The 20,589-nt window shown below is 42.4% G+C and overlaps 1 protein-coding gene across 3 annotated transcripts in view; it reads right to left on the bottom strand.

Moving 5' to 3' along the window:
* The window catches only part of stac (SH3 and cysteine rich domain), a 38,761-nt gene extending 21,002 nt beyond the window's left edge, over nt 1–17,759 (bottom strand). Inside the window, exons 1-5 of one of the 3 annotated variants that reach the window (XM_079527279.1) lie at nt 17,236–17,759; nt 14,834–14,848; nt 12,939–13,076; nt 12,391–12,574; nt 4,024–4,163 (exon numbers count right to left, since the gene is read on the bottom strand). In XM_079527279.1, coding sequence (XP_079383405.1) covers nt 4,024–4,163; nt 12,391–12,574; nt 12,939–13,076; nt 14,834–14,848; nt 17,236–17,349 — 591 coding nt within the window. In that variant the 5' untranslated portion in view covers nt 17,350–17,759. Of the gene's footprint in view, nt 1–4,023; nt 4,164–12,390; nt 12,575–12,938; nt 13,083–14,833; nt 14,849–17,235 lie in introns of all 3 variants that reach the window. The other 2 variants (XM_079527280.1, XM_079527281.1) reach the window with 2 other exon arrangements.
* Nucleotides 17,760–20,589: the final 2,830 nt, after the last annotated feature.

Below are 20,589 nucleotides of genomic sequence, written 5' to 3'. Positions count from 1 at the left end.
CATTGCCAAATAACAAATAAAGGACCCCCCAGGCATGATCTGAAATTGAATAGACAATCTTATGTATGACATTGATTTAAGCATACAATTCAGACCTTAATAATTATTCAATGACTCACATTAATATCATATCGCAAATCTCTTTGTACTTTTCTCTCCATGAACTGTATGAACACTGTGGTTTAATAATCCATCATTATATTATTATTTTGCCGTTTTGCATGCCTCTGCGTTTAATAACAAATCCTGACTCCAGCAGGCTATCGTGCATCATAGGAAGCAGAAAAGGTAATAGTCCAGCAGCCGACAGGCTTATTTTGTTTAAAGTGGGACATTTGGTATATAGTCTTTTTGTATTGGCCTAAAATATTGTCTATATACATACATTCATGAATCCACTTGCTGACCGGCTGTTAGTATTGGGCAATCTTTTTTATAGGGGTTTCTTGTGACCCTACCATTAACATCCTGTCAAAATGTAATTTTTTCCTTTTGCTTTAAGTAGCATGCATGTGACATGTCAAACTAGGGGTTTTTCATGACTCTGAATCCATTCCAAGCATTAGTTTTGCACAAAATACACTCCTCGGGCTAAATGCAGCCATAGCTACTTGCCCAAATGTGCCCAAAATGTGCTGACCTCATCACATTTGTCATGATGTCTATGGCCGTTTTAGCCCAAGGAGTGTATTTTGTGCAAAACGAATGCTTGGAATGGATTCAGAATCATGAAAACCCCCTAGTTTGACATGTCACATGTTACTTAATGCAAAAGGAAAGTTTGACATTTTTTACATTTTTGCCTCCCATAGGATGTTAATCGTTAACACCATGGAGGCCCGGGGCGGAGATCTCCGTCAAGTTCAAGGTCATGGTCAAGTGCCCAAGCCGGAGATTGATAAATAGGACGGAGATTAATGATATCAAAACCGTTTGCATCGCTCCACAGCCTAGGAGCGCTTGTTGCCCAATCCGATGACGTGTCAAACAGTGACACGTCATCGAAAATTTTCCCTGCCTGTTTAGCTGACGAAAACGAAAATCTTAAAACGTTCATAACTCCCGATCTAAATCATCCCGTCTAATTCTGAAAAAAGATCCTGTGTTTGACGGCCTTCCGCGGTCCAGTCGTTAGTCGCGATAGATTTATTTTACCTCCCGTTGTTGTCGATCGACTCTAGAGTGGTGTGGCTATTGTTAGCTGCTACACAGACATGTACAACAACTTCCGGTGCGCCGGTAAAAGTGGTCCGGGCGCTATAAATGATGGGCACATGGATTAAATGGATTAAATAGGTCCGGGCAAGCAAGGTGTTGTTAACCTGACTCCGCCAGATGGGGCAGCAGAGAGTACACTGGGTTCCCCCCTCCTGCTCCCATCTGGGAACTCTCAGGCAGACTTGATGCTCCGGCCACCAAACGGCCTGGCCAATCAGCAGCAGCTAGAGGCGGGATCAAGGCATACACAGTGCTGCCTTCAAGGCATACAGTGTTTCCACACCTAAAGCGCAAAACGGTCGACAGCCGTGCACGTCTTAAGCTGTGCTCAGCTTATTTTAGACAGCTGGTGGATGGAAATTAAGCTCCACCTCCGCGGACGACTTGCGCGGAGGAGAGCGTTTCCGGGAATCTGGCCGCCGCGCAAGTCGTCCGCGGAGGTGGAGCTTAATTTCCATCCACCAGCTGTCTAAAAACCCGGAAAAAGAAGCTGTGCACAGCCGAGAACATGCGCGGCTCTTTAGTAAGTCTGGCAGCACAGACACACTATACACAGTGCTGCCTTGATCCCGCCTCTAGCTGCTGCTGATTGGCCAGGCCGTTTGGTGGCCGGAGCATCAAGTCTGCCTGAGAGTTCCCAGATGGGAGCAGGAGGGGGGAACCCAGTGTACTCTCTGCTGCCCCATCTGGCGGAGTCAGGTTAGTTAATCGTAGGGTCACAAGAAACCCCTATAAAAAAAATTCCCAATACTTTCAGCCGGTCAGCAAGTGGATTCATGAATGTATGTAGACAATATTTTAGGCCAATAAAAAATACTTTATACCAAATTTCCCACCCGTCCACCTCGGCTGCCGGACTATAAGGATGGGATGAGATGATTGTACTCGGCTCAAGTGCAGCATGACACATCATTTTCAATTTTTCTTTGTTACATTTTTGGTTAAACATGACCTCTTATTTTTGCATGAATGTACTTCATTTTACTTTCATATGAAGTACACTTCATATTCTTTTAATATTCTGACAAACAGGAATATACAGAGTATTGTTGAATGCTGACTGTCTCATAAGACACCAAGGGCTCCATCTTGTGCCACCCTTATCCCTAAACTTATTTGCAATTTTTACTATTTTGAAAAACATTACAAAATAGTTCAACTAGTCGATCTACATCGAGACGTTGTGAGCTTGTAGATTGGTTATTTCAACTATTTTAAAAGGTTTTTTTAAATAGTAAAAATGGCAAATAAGTTTAGGGATAAGGGTTAAGGCAAGATATAGCCCCTCATCTCTGTCCGCAGAAAAATCTCTGTGTACAGAATCCCTGTCCAGGGCATAACTCGGTGAGCCATAGACCAAATGGTCCCAGATTTGGGATATGAGGTTTAGATGACCCCTTGATGGAACGTGCCAAAAGGCAATGAGAGGGGCTTATGCTGTGTTCACACTGGCAGATACAAAGATACAGGCTAACATTCATTTTCAATGGAAACCAGCGACACGAAAATACAAGAATACATCCAACGCTTGTAGCTACTACAAAAACAACAGCAGTTATAAGATTACAAAAAGGTTGAGCTGGTTTCAACTTCAGACACTTAGTTACAGATATGCTGTGTAGCTTTGTGTCTTTTGAATCTGCCAGTGTGAACGCAGCGTTATGGATCACGAGAAACGAAAAATCAGAAGCCAGGCCTGAGGAGGGGACACAGGATTCTTTGAACCCGGAGGTCTGAGGCGGAGGCATCGGCTCTACTGGTAGGTCTATCACGGAGATTCCCAACCACCGGTATATGGACCGGTTCCGATCCGCGGGACATGTCCCACCGGTTCGCGAGAAGGGAATCCCAAGTTCTCCCGACGGTGAAAAATCATGCGTCACCAGGATTTTCCAAACAGCAGTGAAAAGTCGACTCTGTCCGGTCGAATGAAGATACCAAGGATTCGCCAGCGACGCGTCACTGACTGTGGTTTATAAACAGCTTTGAGTCTGTGTCAGTTCTGTGTTGCATAGAATAACAGTGACATCACTGTTGAATCCTTGGTATCTTTACCGTTCACGTGTGTTCAACCAGCAGCAGCGTAACAACAACAAGCTGTAGCCTATTTTGTCACGCTGGCGCTAATGAAACACAACACAACGGGACGGGATTATTATTTCATAATATGTCAGAAGATGACGTAACCCAGGTAAAGTAATGCGTCACTCTACCTGTTTAACTATGTCCAAAATCATTTCAGAAAAAGACATACCTAACTTTTTTTTTAATACTCTCGTTGTTAATATAACGGTAGGTCAATGACATAACATTGTTGATATAATAATATAGCTGCGGATAGGCTACTTGGGAATGTGGGTTCCAGGGACCCCAGGGGTTCTTGAGGGGGTTCCAGAGAGACCCCCACCAGATTGACAGTCAGGAACCAAATGGAATGAAGAGTGTTCAAATCGAACCAAATGGATCCTGGGTCCATTTATACCAACATAGAGAGTTATATGAACACTGTGGAAGTTTGAGGTGTAGATTGGGGTCCCAGAGATAAAAGACATGAAACAAAACAAAAAACATATCAAATCGAGGTAGTGACCTATTGCATATCAAACTGGGGGTTTGAAAAGAAAAGGTTTGAAAAACACTGGTGTAGGCCTATTGTATCCACTGATAAACTGCAACCTTGTCAACACGTTTCGTTAACATTGTCGTCAGTTATTATATTATATTACCAATTATATATTAATGGAACTATCTATATGGCAATACAGATGGTACCATACAGAGATAGTGATTGTGATCCAAACTTACCAGTTTGCCCATGCAACGCTGCTGCATATATAGTACTCCACTCTCACACTTGTGGTGGAGGCTCATCTTGCAGGCTTTGCATCGCAGGCCGTGTTTAGCTGTGTTCCCCGCCAGAAAAACCACGTGCTTAGCCGTGGTACCTGACACACACACGCACACGCACACACACACACACACACACGCACACACACACACACACACACATACACACATTTTAATATTGTTTACATATTACATATCACATACAGTGTGTATTAAGTTAACTAATTTCAATCTGTTGTCTGTATTTTGGCCATTATAGGCAAAGAATTTCTACAACAGTGAATATAACAGATCTTTGGTTATTTACCCCATTCGTTGTACAAGAAATATGTTTTTATCACTAAGACTACTAAGACTGGTGTGCGTTTAGCATCCTCCTGCACAGTGTAACTTCTCAAAACAAAAACGTATTCAAATTAAAATTGGAGCTCACGTAATATAATATTCCTCATAAAGCACTACTCTGTGTTTTACGTTTAACCTTCAAACCAACCCCCATTCCCATTCAGCTCTTCACTTGGCATGCTACAGAAGGACGTCTGGTGCACCCTGTCTGTCTGCACCAAATGAGAAATGACTCATTAATGATGCATTAAATTAAGATTAATCCACTTTGTTTGTAAATTCAATTTACGAAACAGCAAGCGGTCACACACACGCGCGTGCGTGCGCACGTGCGTGCGTGCGTGCGTGTATGATAATATAAAATGATCAACAGTTTTGGGTGGAGAGGTGAGGAGAAGTAATGAGAAAGAGGTTGTCGAGGAGGGAGGGAGACTCCTGTTGTGCACCACCTTCTTGTCACCCTGCCAGCTGAGCTGACTCACTTCTAATGAGTGGATACCTGATTAGGTGTGTGTGTGTGTGTGCGTGCGTGCGTGTGTGCGTGCGTGCGTGCGTGCGTGCGTGCGTGCGTGCGTGCGTGCCTGCGTGCGTGCGTGCGTGCGTGTGTATAGAGAATGCCTGCATACAGCACATTGGTGCGGTGGGAGGGAAGGTACATACAATCCAGTGTTATTTGAATAATGATGGCCAATTTATACTTGGATGCGCAATTGCGCATAGTTTCGCGTATCGCTGATCTACAAACTCGGCGTGCAACTACAATCAGAAGTAAATGAACACACCTTTCTGCCACAAATATGCCCACAGATAGATTAACTTTGATCTGTGACCTAGAGATTCATGTCAATCAATCTTGCCATGTTTGCATAATAAATTATCTCTTTTTAAATATTCAATTGATAAAAATGTGAATAACGTCAAGCTCTCCTGAATACCTGTTACAAGTTTATATATTTTGATACCATTTGAAACCATTAAAATGATCCTGCAACAGTATATTACTGTGTACGCTCCAGAGCACACTTGTAACACGTGTAATTAAGCACTCATTATCGGTGCGGCTCTCAGAACCTATTGCGACGGTAGGTTACTATGAAAACCTGCACGAGGCATCCGTCACGACTCATGACCGTCCATCACGCTGCGTGACACGCTCCATATATGGCCAATCATATATGGCCAGTACAGAATTCATTCCATATGTTGATCTGACCTCATCAAACCCCGAGATCTCCATATATGGAGCTGGCCTGTTCTGACATCACAATGCTGTTCTGACATCACAATGATGTTCTGACATCACAATGCTGTTCTGACATCACATCCACAATGGTGACTCGACCAGGAGCTGAACAGAATGATTGATCTCCAGAATGATAGTTTAACTCCTGCTTCTTAACTGTGCCGCATTTCGTATTTCGCAAGCTCTGTTGTTTCAGCGTGACCTCGAGGTCACTTCTCGTATATATCATTTATGAAGCGTTAATGCTAAAGCCAAGCATCAGGTTCTAAATGACTACAGATCTGAGATCAGTGCTGATATTTCCCTCTCTCTGTAGAGAGACTTTGTAGAAAAGGCTTTTTTGTATGACAGGCTGAAAATAATCATGTGACACTGCAATACAGTCATGTTACCAATTAGCATTAAAAGTTTAAACAGATGTTTACAAACAACAATGGCGTGCAGTTTGGTGGTGTGAAGCAGGGTTACCTCATACCAGTGTTGTCATTAGTTGTAGTCAGTCAGCTGTGTGTTTCCAGCTCTTTATTGATTAATCAATGTGCACATGCCATGCTCTGGCACACAATCTTTATGTGCATGTGAAAACGTGGGCTTGCAAAGGATTCATTGATCCCTTTCTGTCAGTGGGCATGTATGTGTGTGTATTATTATTTTTTACGCATTAAAATGCAGTAGCTTGCACGCGTGGACAGTCTATATATACATTATGTTGTCAAGTTGATAGGATCCTAAATGTGGGAATAATTTGTTAAATTGGTTACAGAAATTCAGTTGGAACTTCAGTGAATAGTCTGTCATGCAGCAACGTTATTTTGAAAAAAGAAAGAAAAGGTGTTAAAATACACAAAAATACATAATTAGTGTCAAGATGAGGTCCAGCAGGAGTGGAGAGGTGATACTGTGTTGTAAATATGAAATTAAACATGAAACCAGATCCGTGAACAAGACAGCAAACATGGGATGCTCTGCACTCTCAGGCGCAAATCTCCTCATGGGTATTTTAATAGCCAGTAGAGGGGAAATAAATCTGTGCATGCTGAGCACACGTGCCGTAACATGAACTTCTTTCCAATGGCATGCTAAAATGTCAGTAACCTGAAACTCGCTTAACTGAGCCTGCATGAGCCTGGCACAGAACAAGAGTGTAAATGATATTGTGAGAGAAACCAGAGACGCAATGTAGATCTGTAAACCACAGTGGTGGGTCAAAGATCACAACAACAGCGGCAACAGCAACAATATAAACCACAGACAACAATAAGCCACAGACTACTGTTGATCGGGTTGCAGTATAGAAGTTTAATTAGGCCAAGCTAAATCAGGTCAACAGGAATCATTATTCAGTAGACTATATCAATGACATGAACCCTATCGCCCCTATTCTCTGCGAACAGTGTCATTCAAGATTTGGTGTTGACAGAACAGACATAGCCCTGGATTCAACTACCGTAAGTAGGATTTAAGTAGTTAACAGGCAAATCTCTGTCTGTATTCAATTCTCAAGATGCTTGTAGTAGTCGCAACCATTTTGTATGACCCTAGCTCTCGGACTCCATTGCTATATGAAGTCAATGGCCACCGGACATTGGCAAGGGGACAAAAGACACCCCATGTCAATCTATTGTTGATTGTGGTTGTCTCATTACAATTTCCAATCACATGACAGCATAATAAGAAGAGCTAAATGGCCTCAACTGGGAGGAAAACCTGAGCAGTAAGACACAAGCGTCTCACAATGCCCCTCCACCCCCAATAATGACTGGGTCAGATGGGCCATGTGTCTACTCTAATGACAGAGTGGGCCATGCATGGGCGTTTTTGTGCGTGTGAGTACACATGCATGCAAGTGTGTATGGCGTGTGTTAAATTGCTTGATCGCGACTTTGCACTTTGGTTTTTAATGTGCTCTATAAATAACGTTTGAGTTGAGTTGAGTCCAATCACTGTACAGTGTACACAACTGCAGAGCTGCTTGTCCAAGCTAAGCACAGAGTACATCCCATCACAATTACTGACCAAAGGACACTACAATGCAAAGGACACTACAACTACTACAGGCAGTAGAAACGGAGTGCGGGAAGATTTGCCTCGCTCAAAATGCCAAGAAAACGAAAGTAATGGCATTTAACACAGAGGACAAAAACATTGCCATTGCCAAAGGGATGGTACTCGAAGACGATGGTGCCTGGATTGCTTCATTGGAAGGTCCGGAGGGCACTTTCCTTTGATGGGATGAGGAGTGTGGAAATCTGACATGGGAGATGACCTCAAGAGGCGGCTGTTTGTGGCTACAGTGGAAATCTGACATGGGAGATGACCTCAAGAGGCGGCTGTTTGTGGCTACAGTGGAAATCTGACATGGGAGATGACCTCAAGAGGCGGCTGTTTGTGGCTACAGTGGAAATCTGACATGGGAGATGACCTCAAGAGGCGGCTGTTTGTGGCTACAGTGGAAATCTGACATGGGAGATGACCTCAAGAGGCGGCTGTTTGTGGCTACAGTGGAAATCTGACATGGGAGATGACCTCAAGAGGCGGCTGTTTGTGGCTACAGTGGAAATCTGACATGGGAGATGACCTCAAGAGGCGGCTGTTTGTGGCTACAGTGGAAATCTGACATGGTAGATGACCTCAAGAGGCGGCTGTTTGTGGCTACAGTGGAAATCTGACATGGGAGATGACCTCAAGAGGCGGCTGTTTGTGGCTACAGTGGAAATCTGACATGGGAGATGACCTCAAGAGGCGGCTGTTTGTGGCTACAGTGGAAATCTGACATGGGAGATGACCTCAAGAGGCGGCTGTTTGTGGCTACAGTGGAAATCTGACATGGGAGATGACCTCAAGAGGCGGCTGTTTGTGGCTACAGTGGAAATCTGACATGGGAGATGACCTCAAGAGGCGGCTGTTTGTGGCTACAGTGGAAATCTGACATGGGAGATGACCTCAAGAGGCGGCTGTTTGTGGCTACAGTGGAAATCTGACATGGGAGATGACCTCAAGAGGCGGCTGTTTGTGGCTACAGTGGAAATCTGACATGGTAGATGACCTCAAGAGGCGGCTGTTTGTGGCTACAGTGGAAATCTGACATGGGAGATGACCTCAAGAGGCGGCTGTTTGTGGCTACAGTGGAAATCTGACATGGGAGATGACCTCAAGAGGCGGCTGTTTGTGGCTACAGTGGAAATCTGACATGGGAGATGACCTCAAGAGGCGGCTGTTTGTGGCTACAGTGGAAATCTGACATGGGAGATGACCTCAAGAGGCGGCTGTTTGTGGCTACAGTGGAAATCTGACATGGGAGATGACCTCAAGAGGCGGCTGTTTGTGGCTACAGTGGAAATCTGACATGGGAGATGACCTCAAGAGGCGGCTGTTTGTGGCTACAGTGGAAATCTGACATGGGAGATGACCTCAAGAGGCGGCTGTTTGTGGCTACAGAGGATTGAGTATCTACGGCACTGTTTCCCAAACACTGACTCGGGACCCATTTGTGGATCACAGACACATTTTTATGGGTCACGACTCGAGTAGCCTCGGAAACGACTTGAGTAAAAATCCCATTCGTTTTTCCTACATTGAAAAAAGATATATATATTTCAAAACAAAAAAGGAGAAGTGAATGGCAGCACTCAGTTGCTCCCTCTGGCAACCGCTTTTAACTCTTGCTTCCATTAATGCCCATTTTTTCTTCACACCGACCACAGTAATAAGACTGGACAGCAGCCAGATAAGTGTCACCATCTCATTTGTCTTCTTTTGCTTTAATACTGTCTCAATTTCTCCCTCATTTGATATTCTGTCATCCAGGCCCCACACAATACACCTCACTCTTCCTCATTTCCTGTGTAAATGACCTTTGTCAATGGCAAAGGCAGTTTTCCTCCATGTTCCACATCTCCCCTTCAAAACATTGGCCTGAGCAGCTCTCTTTGGTTTGTAATCAAATGTTTATGATTTACTTTCCCTACCAAAAACAATACAAAAATCACACCCGTGTGAAGTGAGGGGCGCTCTTATCATCATGCATCATCTCATACTGGCCAATCAGAATGCCTGTTCCCTGTTACCACAAATTTACGTCATATTTTGCGGACATTTGACCTAATTTCTCATTGTCGATGGCAAATATGAGACGTGTGGGGACAAGATGACGTAAAATTTCCCTTCATTGTCAATGGCATTTAATGTTTGTGTTGCGAACATTTTGTGTGGACAAATGCTATAAGAGAGGCTAGTCCCCCTCAAAAATGCAAAAATAACAGCAAATACGGTAGATAGATTACATTATAGACATAGACAGGCATGTTTTCCACAAATCAGCAGAATTTGATGAATTGAACAAGGTGGACCCTCTTGTAAACAAGTGTAATGCTTTATTGGGTCGTCCACTCACAGTTAACAGTCTTTGTATTGAGTTGTGCTTGAAACGTACTGTAATTCTTCTGCAAACTGTTAATAAATATTTCAATCAATCAATCTCTGGGGATTATCATTCTCTTTGGAGGAGGCGATCTTAAATGGTTTATTTCGATATTAGAGTGTAGAATAATAGACAAGAAACACAAGGCAGACATGCTGGGAGACATGAGTTGGATTTGAACTGGGGCCGTTGCGACTCACAATGAGGAGAATATCGTCACTATTGGGTGGAAAATTGTTCAAAATTGTTGCTTTTCAGGAAATAGAAAAAAGAACCTGTGTTCCAATGGAAGCAATGTAGTTATTATTTAGTCACAAACTCTTGTTAATACATTTTAATTTTTTACTACTACTACCGACATACGCAGCAAGCTGCCAACTTGCGATTGGCCGAGCAACACCACCAAAAATACACAATCCCTGATTGGATTGGCCGATCAGCGACACCACCAAAAATACACAATCCCTGATTGGATTGGCCGATCAGCGACGCCGCCCAAAAATACACAATCCCTGATTGGCCAAGGTAGTCACCGACATACGCAGCCGAAAACAGTACTTGCGCTCTGCTCACGCAAGTATCTAGTTCATACCCGTGCGGGGTTAAGAACAGCCAAACTACTGTACCACACACGCAGGCACGTGAGGCACAGAGTTACGACAACTCCGTTCACTTCATGGGGCCAGTCCAATGGCGGCTCTTCTACATAGACTTATATTGGTTTTTTTCCCGATTTGAAGGCTTCAAATCGGGACAACCGGAAGTTTACGGAATGCATTGGAGTCTATGGGCTCACGCGAGTACATGAACCACGTGACCAGGCTGTTTTCTGGCCCCTCAATGTCGTAACTCTGTCTTACTCTATGGCTCTGGCCTTACTGTACTGTACTGTACTGTACTGTACTGTACTGTACTGTACTGTACTGTACTGTACTGTACTGTACTGTACTGTACTGTACTGTACTGTACTGTACCGTACCGTACCGTACTGTCTCTCCTCCCCTCTCCCCTATCTCTCTCTCTGCCACTTACATTGGCTCATGTGGCACACCCGGTATGTGATGCTCAGCCAATCACAAGAATCAGTCTGAGGACACATTCTGTCCTAGCATTCTGGAGGACGCAATCTCTAGAATTGGTATTAAGATATTATTATCCTATGAGTTATTTCTGTAGCATTCTGTAGAATAATGCTTCAATATTATTCGTCCATGGGCATCAGTAAAATGTTATTTTAAGATTAATTTATCATCTTTTCCAGTTGTGGTCTTAAATTATATTTCACCTCCAATCAACAAAAGATACAGTTCAATTAATTCTCCAGCACATTCATTAGACATTCATTTAATAGGCCAAATGTAATGTGGGGCTGCAATCAATAACACTGCATCACAAAATAACTTTTATGTAATAGTGAAATATACTGTATACGTATGCCACTGACTGATTGATGATTTCAAAAGAACACTGCATGCAGAGGGCAGGTTTTCCAACTAAAGAGCTGTTTTTCATGTTCGGTGAATAAATATTATTCTTCATCCTGAGAGGTCATAATCAGCATAACTGACTGGTAATCTGTTATTTAGTCACCGTTTTAGAAAGTCTGGTTGCTTAGACAACGGAAGATGCATCCTTAACAATCAAGAAACGCACCTGCTGTGCAGCTTCTAGGGAAAAATAGCCCCAAAAGGATGATGGGATGGGATGATGAATACATCCATATTTACTGATTTACTAATGGCATTTCATCAATGTCTAACATTCTTGTGTTACAACATGTATGTATGTATGTATGTATGTATGTATGTATGTATGTATGTATGTATGTATGTATGTATGTATGTATGTATGTATGTATGTACGTAACTAACTAACTAACTAACTAACTACGTACATACTGTCTAGGAACCGGAAGGTTCTTGTTTCGATCGCCAGCTCCTCTTAGCCTGTCTTTGAGCAAGACACTAAACCCCTAACTGCTCTTGATGCCAGTTTTGGCTCCACTGTCAATGTGTGAGTGTGAATGGGTGAATGCACACAGTAACATCCTTTGGATACAGGTGCTATAGAAATACAGCCCATTTTTCTCTAACATTTTATCCCACGTGATGGTACCTACCTACCCTAAGGGACCCGGGGAGAACATGCAAACTCCACAATACAGCCCATTTCTAGAAATGCAGACCATCCTCTGAGGTCCAGTGACACTGAACACAGTTTCCTGTACATTTAAAGAACTGTTTTCACATTGCAGCTGTCACATGCTGTTTTCCCAGACGACAGAAAATGGAGGTAATCAGGGGTCATCATATCATACCTACGATCATGTGGTTGCAGACGTCACAGAAGGTGGGCTTTTTGAAGATATGCTCCATGAAACAGTGGCCTGCTGAGTCGAGCTGGAACGCGTTGCGTGCTGGGGAGCGTGATGAGCAAGGCGGGGCATTGGGTATAGCTGGAGGCACCGGAGGGATGGAGTGAGGGGGCGCCTTCGCCGCCTTCTAGGGTTGTCACAATCATGAAATATTAGATGAATAATTGGCATACAAATAATTGTGATTAATGATTTAACTGTGTTTTTGGCATTGAACATTGGAACATATAAATCTAAATTGCATTCATGTTTGCCACAGGGTAGATGTGACAAATATATACAGAAATTACTAATGGCCGGTACCAATAATCAAAATAAATAATGTACTATGGCCAAAACAGGCCATTCATTTTATCATTTGATAATTTCAAGCCAATCTAGAAGCTTGAAACGCAACGCAATTTTTCAACAGATTCAAAGTTATACAGATGAATTATTCTGATGATTAGGCGATTATGTAGTAATTGTGACAGGCCTAGCGGCATCCTGACCGTGCTGAGATGCCCTGTGCTGCTGCTGCCACCATCGCAGAGCAACTCTGTCTTGTTGTCGTTGCTACTTCGGAAGAAGTTGTCTGCACTCTTGCTGCGGACGGTCTTGGTCTTGAAGGACAGGGATCGCTTGAGCCGCTGCAACTTAAAGAGAGGGAGATGAGAGAGGGACGAGAGAGGAGGCAAAAAGAAGGGCATAATAACAGTGTGCAGAAAGGACAGAAAGTGAGATTGAGAGACAAAAAAGAGAAAGTGGATTGTGAGTGCATCAGTCCCATAACTACCTCCACTACCTACGTTTTGTGTTTTCCCTCTTCACTAAATATCTTATATCTGCTATTTCCGCAAAACAGTTCTCCCACAATAGGAACGCTAGTGTTCAAGTTGTTTAATTGCACTCGGGTAGCCATGGAAAAGACCATTGCTAGGGGCAACCTCCCATTGTTCAGTGGAAAGCTTTAGAGTTCCCCCACCTTGAGAGGTAATGCAATTTCCAAGGTCAGGGTGATGCATCATTTCAACACTATTTATAAAGACACTGTGTTGCCGTCTCTGACCACAGCCTCGATTCATCTCATTAGGGTCCTCTTTTACACAAATGCTATTTATAAAGCTGCACGACTGGCGACAGCATCTCCTCATATACCCTCCGTATGAGGACCTCCTCTTCAACAATGTAATCCACTTTCCCCCCCCCATACTTCCCAGTATAGTAACACATTCCAGACTATATTGCTATAATGTAATTTTATAGGGCTGGTTTCTGTCCAGTCCGGTGTCTGACGATGCAATATTAAAGAACATGATCTATATGTGTTTGGGATGAGTGGAGAAAGGGTGACTAATCATCCATTCTGTCTCATAACATAGAAGTGGCTCAGGAGGAACAGCAGCCATCATGGAATCGGAAGGTCCTTCGTTCAATGCCTGGCTCAATCCATGGCTCCTCTTGGTGGCGTGTCGAAGTGTCCTTGAGCAAGACACTTAACCCTAACTGCTCCCGATGAGCAGGTTGGTTGGTGCCTAGCATGGTTTCCTATGCGGTCAGTGTGCGCCTATGTGTACAGTACTAGAGAATTAGCTATGAATACAGTACACATAGAAAACTCTGTGCTCAGTGGCACACACACACACACACACACACACACACACACACCTTTCTTGGCCTCTCACTGCTCTTTGACTGTATGTGGCCTCAGGAAGGGAAGGAATACACTCTGGTATTGGCAATTCCCATACACTTGCCAGGCCACATATCATATAACTAATATTTTAATGTTTTAAGTCTTGTTGCCACATTATCTACATCTAATACGGTAAATGACTAAATCTTAGCTTTTTCCGCTAAGCAGTTAATATTTTTTAGTTGCAGTTAATAATATTAAAAATAAATTTAAGAGTTTAAGAGAATGCGATACAGTACATGCACTTATAAGAGCTCATGCTGTTGATGGTAATATATATCTATCACATGAGGTTTACCCAGCCAAATGGAGAGACTTCAGTGTTAATAATCAGTGTTCATTTAACTCAGAGAGTTTACCATAAAGCATGAGATGTTTAAGGGGGGACAATAAGGGTAGGCTAATGCAAAAACAGCTAGGCTTCTTTTTCCTTATATTCTTATAATACAAATTATATTATGAATTATATGGATAAAAAACGAAACGGGCAAGAGCTTCATCAAGAAATACATTTGTATATTAGGCAGCAATGTGAGTTATACATGTGATATTAGCCTGTATCAGTGAGTGACGTTATTTTAAAAGGGCAATAAAAGCTGTGATGTGAGACAACTTTTATCTTCATGTAGGCTACATGCAGGAATGCTGTTATGATGAATTTAAATTGGCAGAATACGCTACAGATCGCAGACGAGTAGATCACTCTCTCACCTTGCGCTTCTGCTGCTGTGGAAGAGAAACAAAACCCTAAGTGTTAAGCCAGATTTATAATTGGTTTCGCACTGGTGTCGCGTGCTGAAAATAGTCCATACAGGCTCCTTTTGGGCTTGTCGATCTGATATGTGTGATGTTGCGTGACACCATCATACGAGGCAGTAGCTTTACACTTCTTTCTCCTGTAGTGCAAACAGTATAGTTAGCAGTATAACGGCAGGGACCCTTAACCTTAAAGGTAGTGTAAAGTGATGTTTTTTTGTTAAAACAAAAAGTCGTTTTTTGTGTTAAAAGGTTAATGCTCTATAGTCTATATTCTGATTGTAATCATTGCTATAGTGTGTTTGTGTTTGTTCAGTAACAAGGATGTCCTGGACCCTGTCTCTCGAGCTAGAGAGAAGAGGAAAATAAGCCTTTTCAGATGGGTTGCCAATTTCAGCCATTCTGGAGAGAGTACCCATTTATCAGCTTCAATGTTAGTGTTCCAGCTCCAATTTTGTTTCACCTGTTTACACGGTATCCTGTAGGAGTTCTCTCTCCTGCTTGGATAAAATTGGTATCCTGAGATTCCAGACATGAAAATGCATTTTCACTTTACAAAAGAGCTGAAGAGATGAACACTCTAGGAATGACTGGTATCCGAATATAGAGTTATTTAACACTTATTTTAAATGAAAAACAAATCACTTACTGAACCTTCAACTTTACATACCTGTATACTTACAAGTACTTGTATTTCTTCTGATTGACAGCGACTTGTTTTATCAATACAAAACGACAGGCGAGCTCTTTATTTCATGCTTTTTTAACTTGCTGACTTAAGGTCAGCTGTTGAGAATACCCCAAGATATTGAAGGCAGAGATTGTTTGCCAAATGCATTACAATTGAGGGAAATATCAGCCAGGTGGGTGATTAAAATGATGCCTAATATTGCAATGTCACAGTATAATGCATGGAAAATGTAATATATCGCTGTTGTCGGGCAGAAACTTCCTATCTCCATATCAGACCCGTGGCTACCAAGTACCAACCCTAGCCTACAAGCTCAAAACATGGCACAAAGCGGCACGCGTTGATCTTGTAGATCTGCTACTTTTGATGCTTTGGAATTTGAATCCTGAAAAGTAACAGTTTTGAACATATGGTTTCCACCCGGCAGAGACAATATAAACCTTTATTTAACCAGCACCTAAGTCTCTTTTAAAACAAGAAAAATAGGCATTTCATTTGCACAGCTGAATTGACCACGGATAATTTATATAATCAGGTAGGCTAGAGATTAATACATTTCCGTCAGCTTTTTGACTTTTTGACAGATGGTTGTGGTTTTAACCACTAACCACTATTGTATACACTGCAGGATGGTGTGGTGTCGTGTGGTGAAAATAGCCTATATCGACAAGCTCACATGTCACGAATGCAATTGTGAGCTTGTACATCTGCTATTGTAGATCTGCTATGTTTTCACACTGACATTTTTTGAAAATCTTTTGACATTTCCGCCTATAATAACACGCCCAAAATAAGGAGGCCAGGGTGAAAGTGGTTATACGGTCAGAGCGGTCTAATCTGTCTCACTGCCTTGAGGAGAGCAAGAGAAAGTAACATTATAGCTATAAACCCCTCAACAACCATGATTAATAGCACAATATTTCACTGGTAATTGTATTACTGTGTCTGTGGGCGATGAGTGAGTGACCCATATAAATGGCAGAACACCATAAAATGCCTATGGCAAACCTAGAACTCTTGATCATGTTCTCATAATTGTATCAGCCAACTGTTGTTTACTTGAATGTAGCCTACCATAAACCGGAAATATTGCAAGGAAACAACAAATTGAAGGTATGCTTTTCCACCTCTATCATGTTAGTATGAACAAACAATAGCCAACTAATTAAGACTACTTGAGATTACAATATATCTACAGAAAAAAGGCTTTATAGTCCATACTTTCAAGTAATTCTGAATATGCATGAATTGACATAATAAGCCTAAAAGAACAATTGTGGACTTGCCTATGGATTTTGTTATTCAACATTTTAAACACTACAAATGTATGTGGTAATAATCAGTGGAGATAATATGCGAAGAAGTCCTACACCAGGGTCTACAATAAACGAATTATGATTGATTATGAGTGATCTATGAGGCTTAAATTAAGCGAATCTTTGTTATTTCTTTCATTAAGTCAGACAGAAAGCCATCATATCACATATGATCACAGCCTTGCCCTTGATCATAGCCTTTGATCAAGGGTCAAGACTATCATCTACATATTATAGGCTATCGAGTTTGACTTTTACTGTCTTTCGTATAGATATGCAAATGTCAGAATCGATCAAATACATGATAGTCTAAGTTGATCAGGTGTTCTTGTAATAGATTTGAGATCTACCTTGGTTTCCGGCTGAATGACACTTGTCGCCGGTGACTGAGGCGTCTCTCCGTCGTCCCGTTCGTCATCTTTCCCGTCACTTTGGTCCTGAATCGTGTTTGTCGGCGGGATCATCCTCTCGCCTGTCTGTCAGTGAGTGTGATGTCAAAAACTGTTGCGACGACTACTCTATAATCGCCACTTGAGTCTCGAATTTCCACAAAACACTTTGTTGAGTTTGGTCTACATAATTATGTTACGTTCGTAAAACACGTGCGTGAATTGGGAGGACAGAGAAGAAGTCCAAACTTGTGTCCACGTCCACGCCACCGAAGACGCGCTGTGTTGAAAAGAAAAGAACCGATGTGTCTGGATCTGGATGAGGGACTCAGGGAGGCACCCACACACACAATGACACAAATATAACCCAAGCCACCACGAAACAACTCATAGGTATGGGACCGCGTTGAAAGTCAATCGAGGGTACCTTTTAAATCGCGTAAAGGTCGCTTCATTGCCGTGCCAAAACAGCTCCGTGTCCATGCGTGCGCTTCTACCGACTAAACACAGTGGTCTGTGGCAGGGCAGGCACGCCGCGGCCGCACGCGTTGCTGCTTGGCCTGCTGTAAACTTACAGATGGGCGGAGACACAATGTGAGGGAAGGAAGGAAGGATGGAGAAGAGAATGAGGAAGAGACAATAATGTGAGGGAGGCAGGGAAGGAAGGATGAAGGAGGAGGAATATTCACAGTTCACACAGCCTGTTGAGTAGCTAGCTAGTCTTTGATGTCAGTTTATGATGAAAAAATAATATTTTTTGTTTAAAAGGTGGTGTGAGATGTTTTAATTAGGATAGAAAATGCCACACAAAATCATTTTTTACTTTTTTATTATTATACGAAAAAGTCCTTCTGCACACCTACAAAGGACAGGTGCGTCGGATAACATGAAACTGATAGGTAGAAAAAAGAGAATCCCGCACACTGTCTTCACTTCCTGATGAAGGTCTGACGACCGAAACGTTGCAATAAAAACCAACCTAAGTGAAGACAGTGTGCGGGATTCTCTTTTTTATTATTCAAATAAAACTTTAAAGCTCTATCATCATTGCTATGGAGAGTTTGTTCCGAAATGTGGGTCTCTCTGCCAATTTCATCAGGAGGGCCCATTCATTTCTGGTGTTCCTGTTTTGTCATCTTGTTTCATCAATATTAGGCGGCCTATTTTTGTTTTTATTACTTCCAGTACACCTGTTTATTATCCTGTATGAGTTCTCTCTCCTGATTGGTCACAATTGGTATCCCAACATGAAAATGTATCTTCTGTTTACTAAAGAGCTGGTGAGACGAGGAGACCCCTGGCCCTGTTACTGAAAAATAATATACATCCATCTATATGCATTCTTTTTTGTTTAACGACATTTCTGAAATACTTTCGGGTCTGTCGGCGGCAGCCTAATTCTTTTCCTGTGAGACCACACTGATGAAGGCTGGACAGCCTTTCTATGGTGTAGAAAATAAAAATAGCCTAATTAAAATGTACTCTTGGCACGATCCATCACCTTTGTTTTCTATCCTGTGAGAGAAGCCATTGTTCATGGCTGGAGTCATGGCTCATAATGCCCAGAGCTATCAGGATAAGAGCAGTGCTAAATGGTTAAATTGTAGGCTAATTGATATGGCTCATATATGAGCCATAACAATTAGCCTTCTGTAATACAATTACCAGTAGAATTTCACCATTTAGCAGACCGTCTTACCCAGAGTGACTTAAAAGTGTGAGATGGTCACATTATATATAGAGTGCAAAAAAGAAGACAATAATTTATAGCTTCAAAGAAACTAGGTCTAGGATACAAATGAAAACAACTGAGCTATGGCTATGGCTTGTCTCACACAGTATACATTAGGCTTGATTGCTACAAATACTGATTAAAACATAGTTGTTCCCGGTTCCCACACAGTTTTGCTTTTGCTCCCAAACAGATAGTAAATAATATATCTTATTTTTTTGAGTGGTGCAAACCACTCCAACAACTGGCTTTGTTAGTACCCGTGTGTGTTTGTGCCTGTACGGGTGAGCATGGTTGCTATGGTTAGTATGTGACGTCACTGACATCACCGACATCGCGTCAGAATGATCTCAGTTGCACCACTCAGTTCACACGGGTGTGATTTTTATATTTCCATCAGGTTATTGCCCCCCTCCCCCCTCTCTCTCACGCACACGCATGCACGCACACACACACACACACAGACACACACCTGTGACCTTAAAATACCCCATTATCCATTATAATGATAATGGGGTAGCCTCTTTCCTCATAGCCTGGCAATAATGTTCACTGTGTCATTATACTGGGGGTCTTCATAATTGCCCTGTCACTCCTCAGCTCCAAGAGGTATCTATTGTACATTAGAAGAGTTGATGGAACTCTTATTGGACCAGCCCCCGTGACATTCGGGCTAATTAATTGGTGCCCTAAAATCCAATTCTGTCACCTATTTGAAATCAGCTTTGCTCTGTATTTCTGGAAAGAGTACACTGATTCTAAGATTAAAAGATATTAGCACTGTTATACAGCACATTTATTTTTGAGCCATTCCTCCATCATTTTAGTTTATTTATCTACCATGATCATTAGAAAATGTATAAACCAACTGTTGTTGCTCAGGTGCCAGACCACCAGAACATTTTGTCATAGGCTATGAGGAGAGATACGCATCTCTACAGGCAAATCACGACCCGTAAGCTTAATTTATGCTTTGTTGCATTAAGCGACACGTGGTGTGCGACAAAGTATAATAAATTAGGCTTTGTGATGGAAAAGGTGTGATCCCCTGTGCGATGATACATTTCTTTGGCTCCCTCAAGGCTCCCCTGTGATGTGATGCCCTTGAAGTTATATCACAGGACGACTGCACCGCAGCCAGCAGACTGCAGACATCCCTCTCTGAGTCTGACTGGAATGCAAACATCAACACAGCCAGGGCCGGTAGCAGCCACACTTACAGGGTATGTTTACTTTGATAAAGTGTGACTACTAGTGTCAATACAGTTATATATAGAAGACTAGTTTCCATGTTACAATACTGGAAATGTTTTTGATTAAAATGTTTGGTCTACATTTGTACTCCAATATCCACTCTAGAGTACACAAGAACTATAGAAAGGGGGGCTCAGTAGACCCATATTGATGATGTCAGTCTTGCCCAAATATGGAGTTCCACACAGCTCCAGACTGGCCTGCTCCAAGTCCGTGGATCGGAGATTATGAATCCGCACGCACGCACGCACGCACGCGCAGCAAAAACCTGCCATCTTCTGATTGGCCGGGTCCTAAACCTGCCCTCTTCTGATTGGCCGGGCCCAAAA

Source organism: Electrona antarctica (assembly GCF_951216825.1).
Source record: "Electrona antarctica genome assembly, chromosome: 18".
Classification (NCBI taxonomy): Eukaryota; Metazoa; Chordata; class Actinopteri; order Myctophiformes; family Myctophidae; genus Electrona; species Electrona antarctica.
This window is presented reverse-complemented; position numbering and strand designations above follow the sequence as displayed.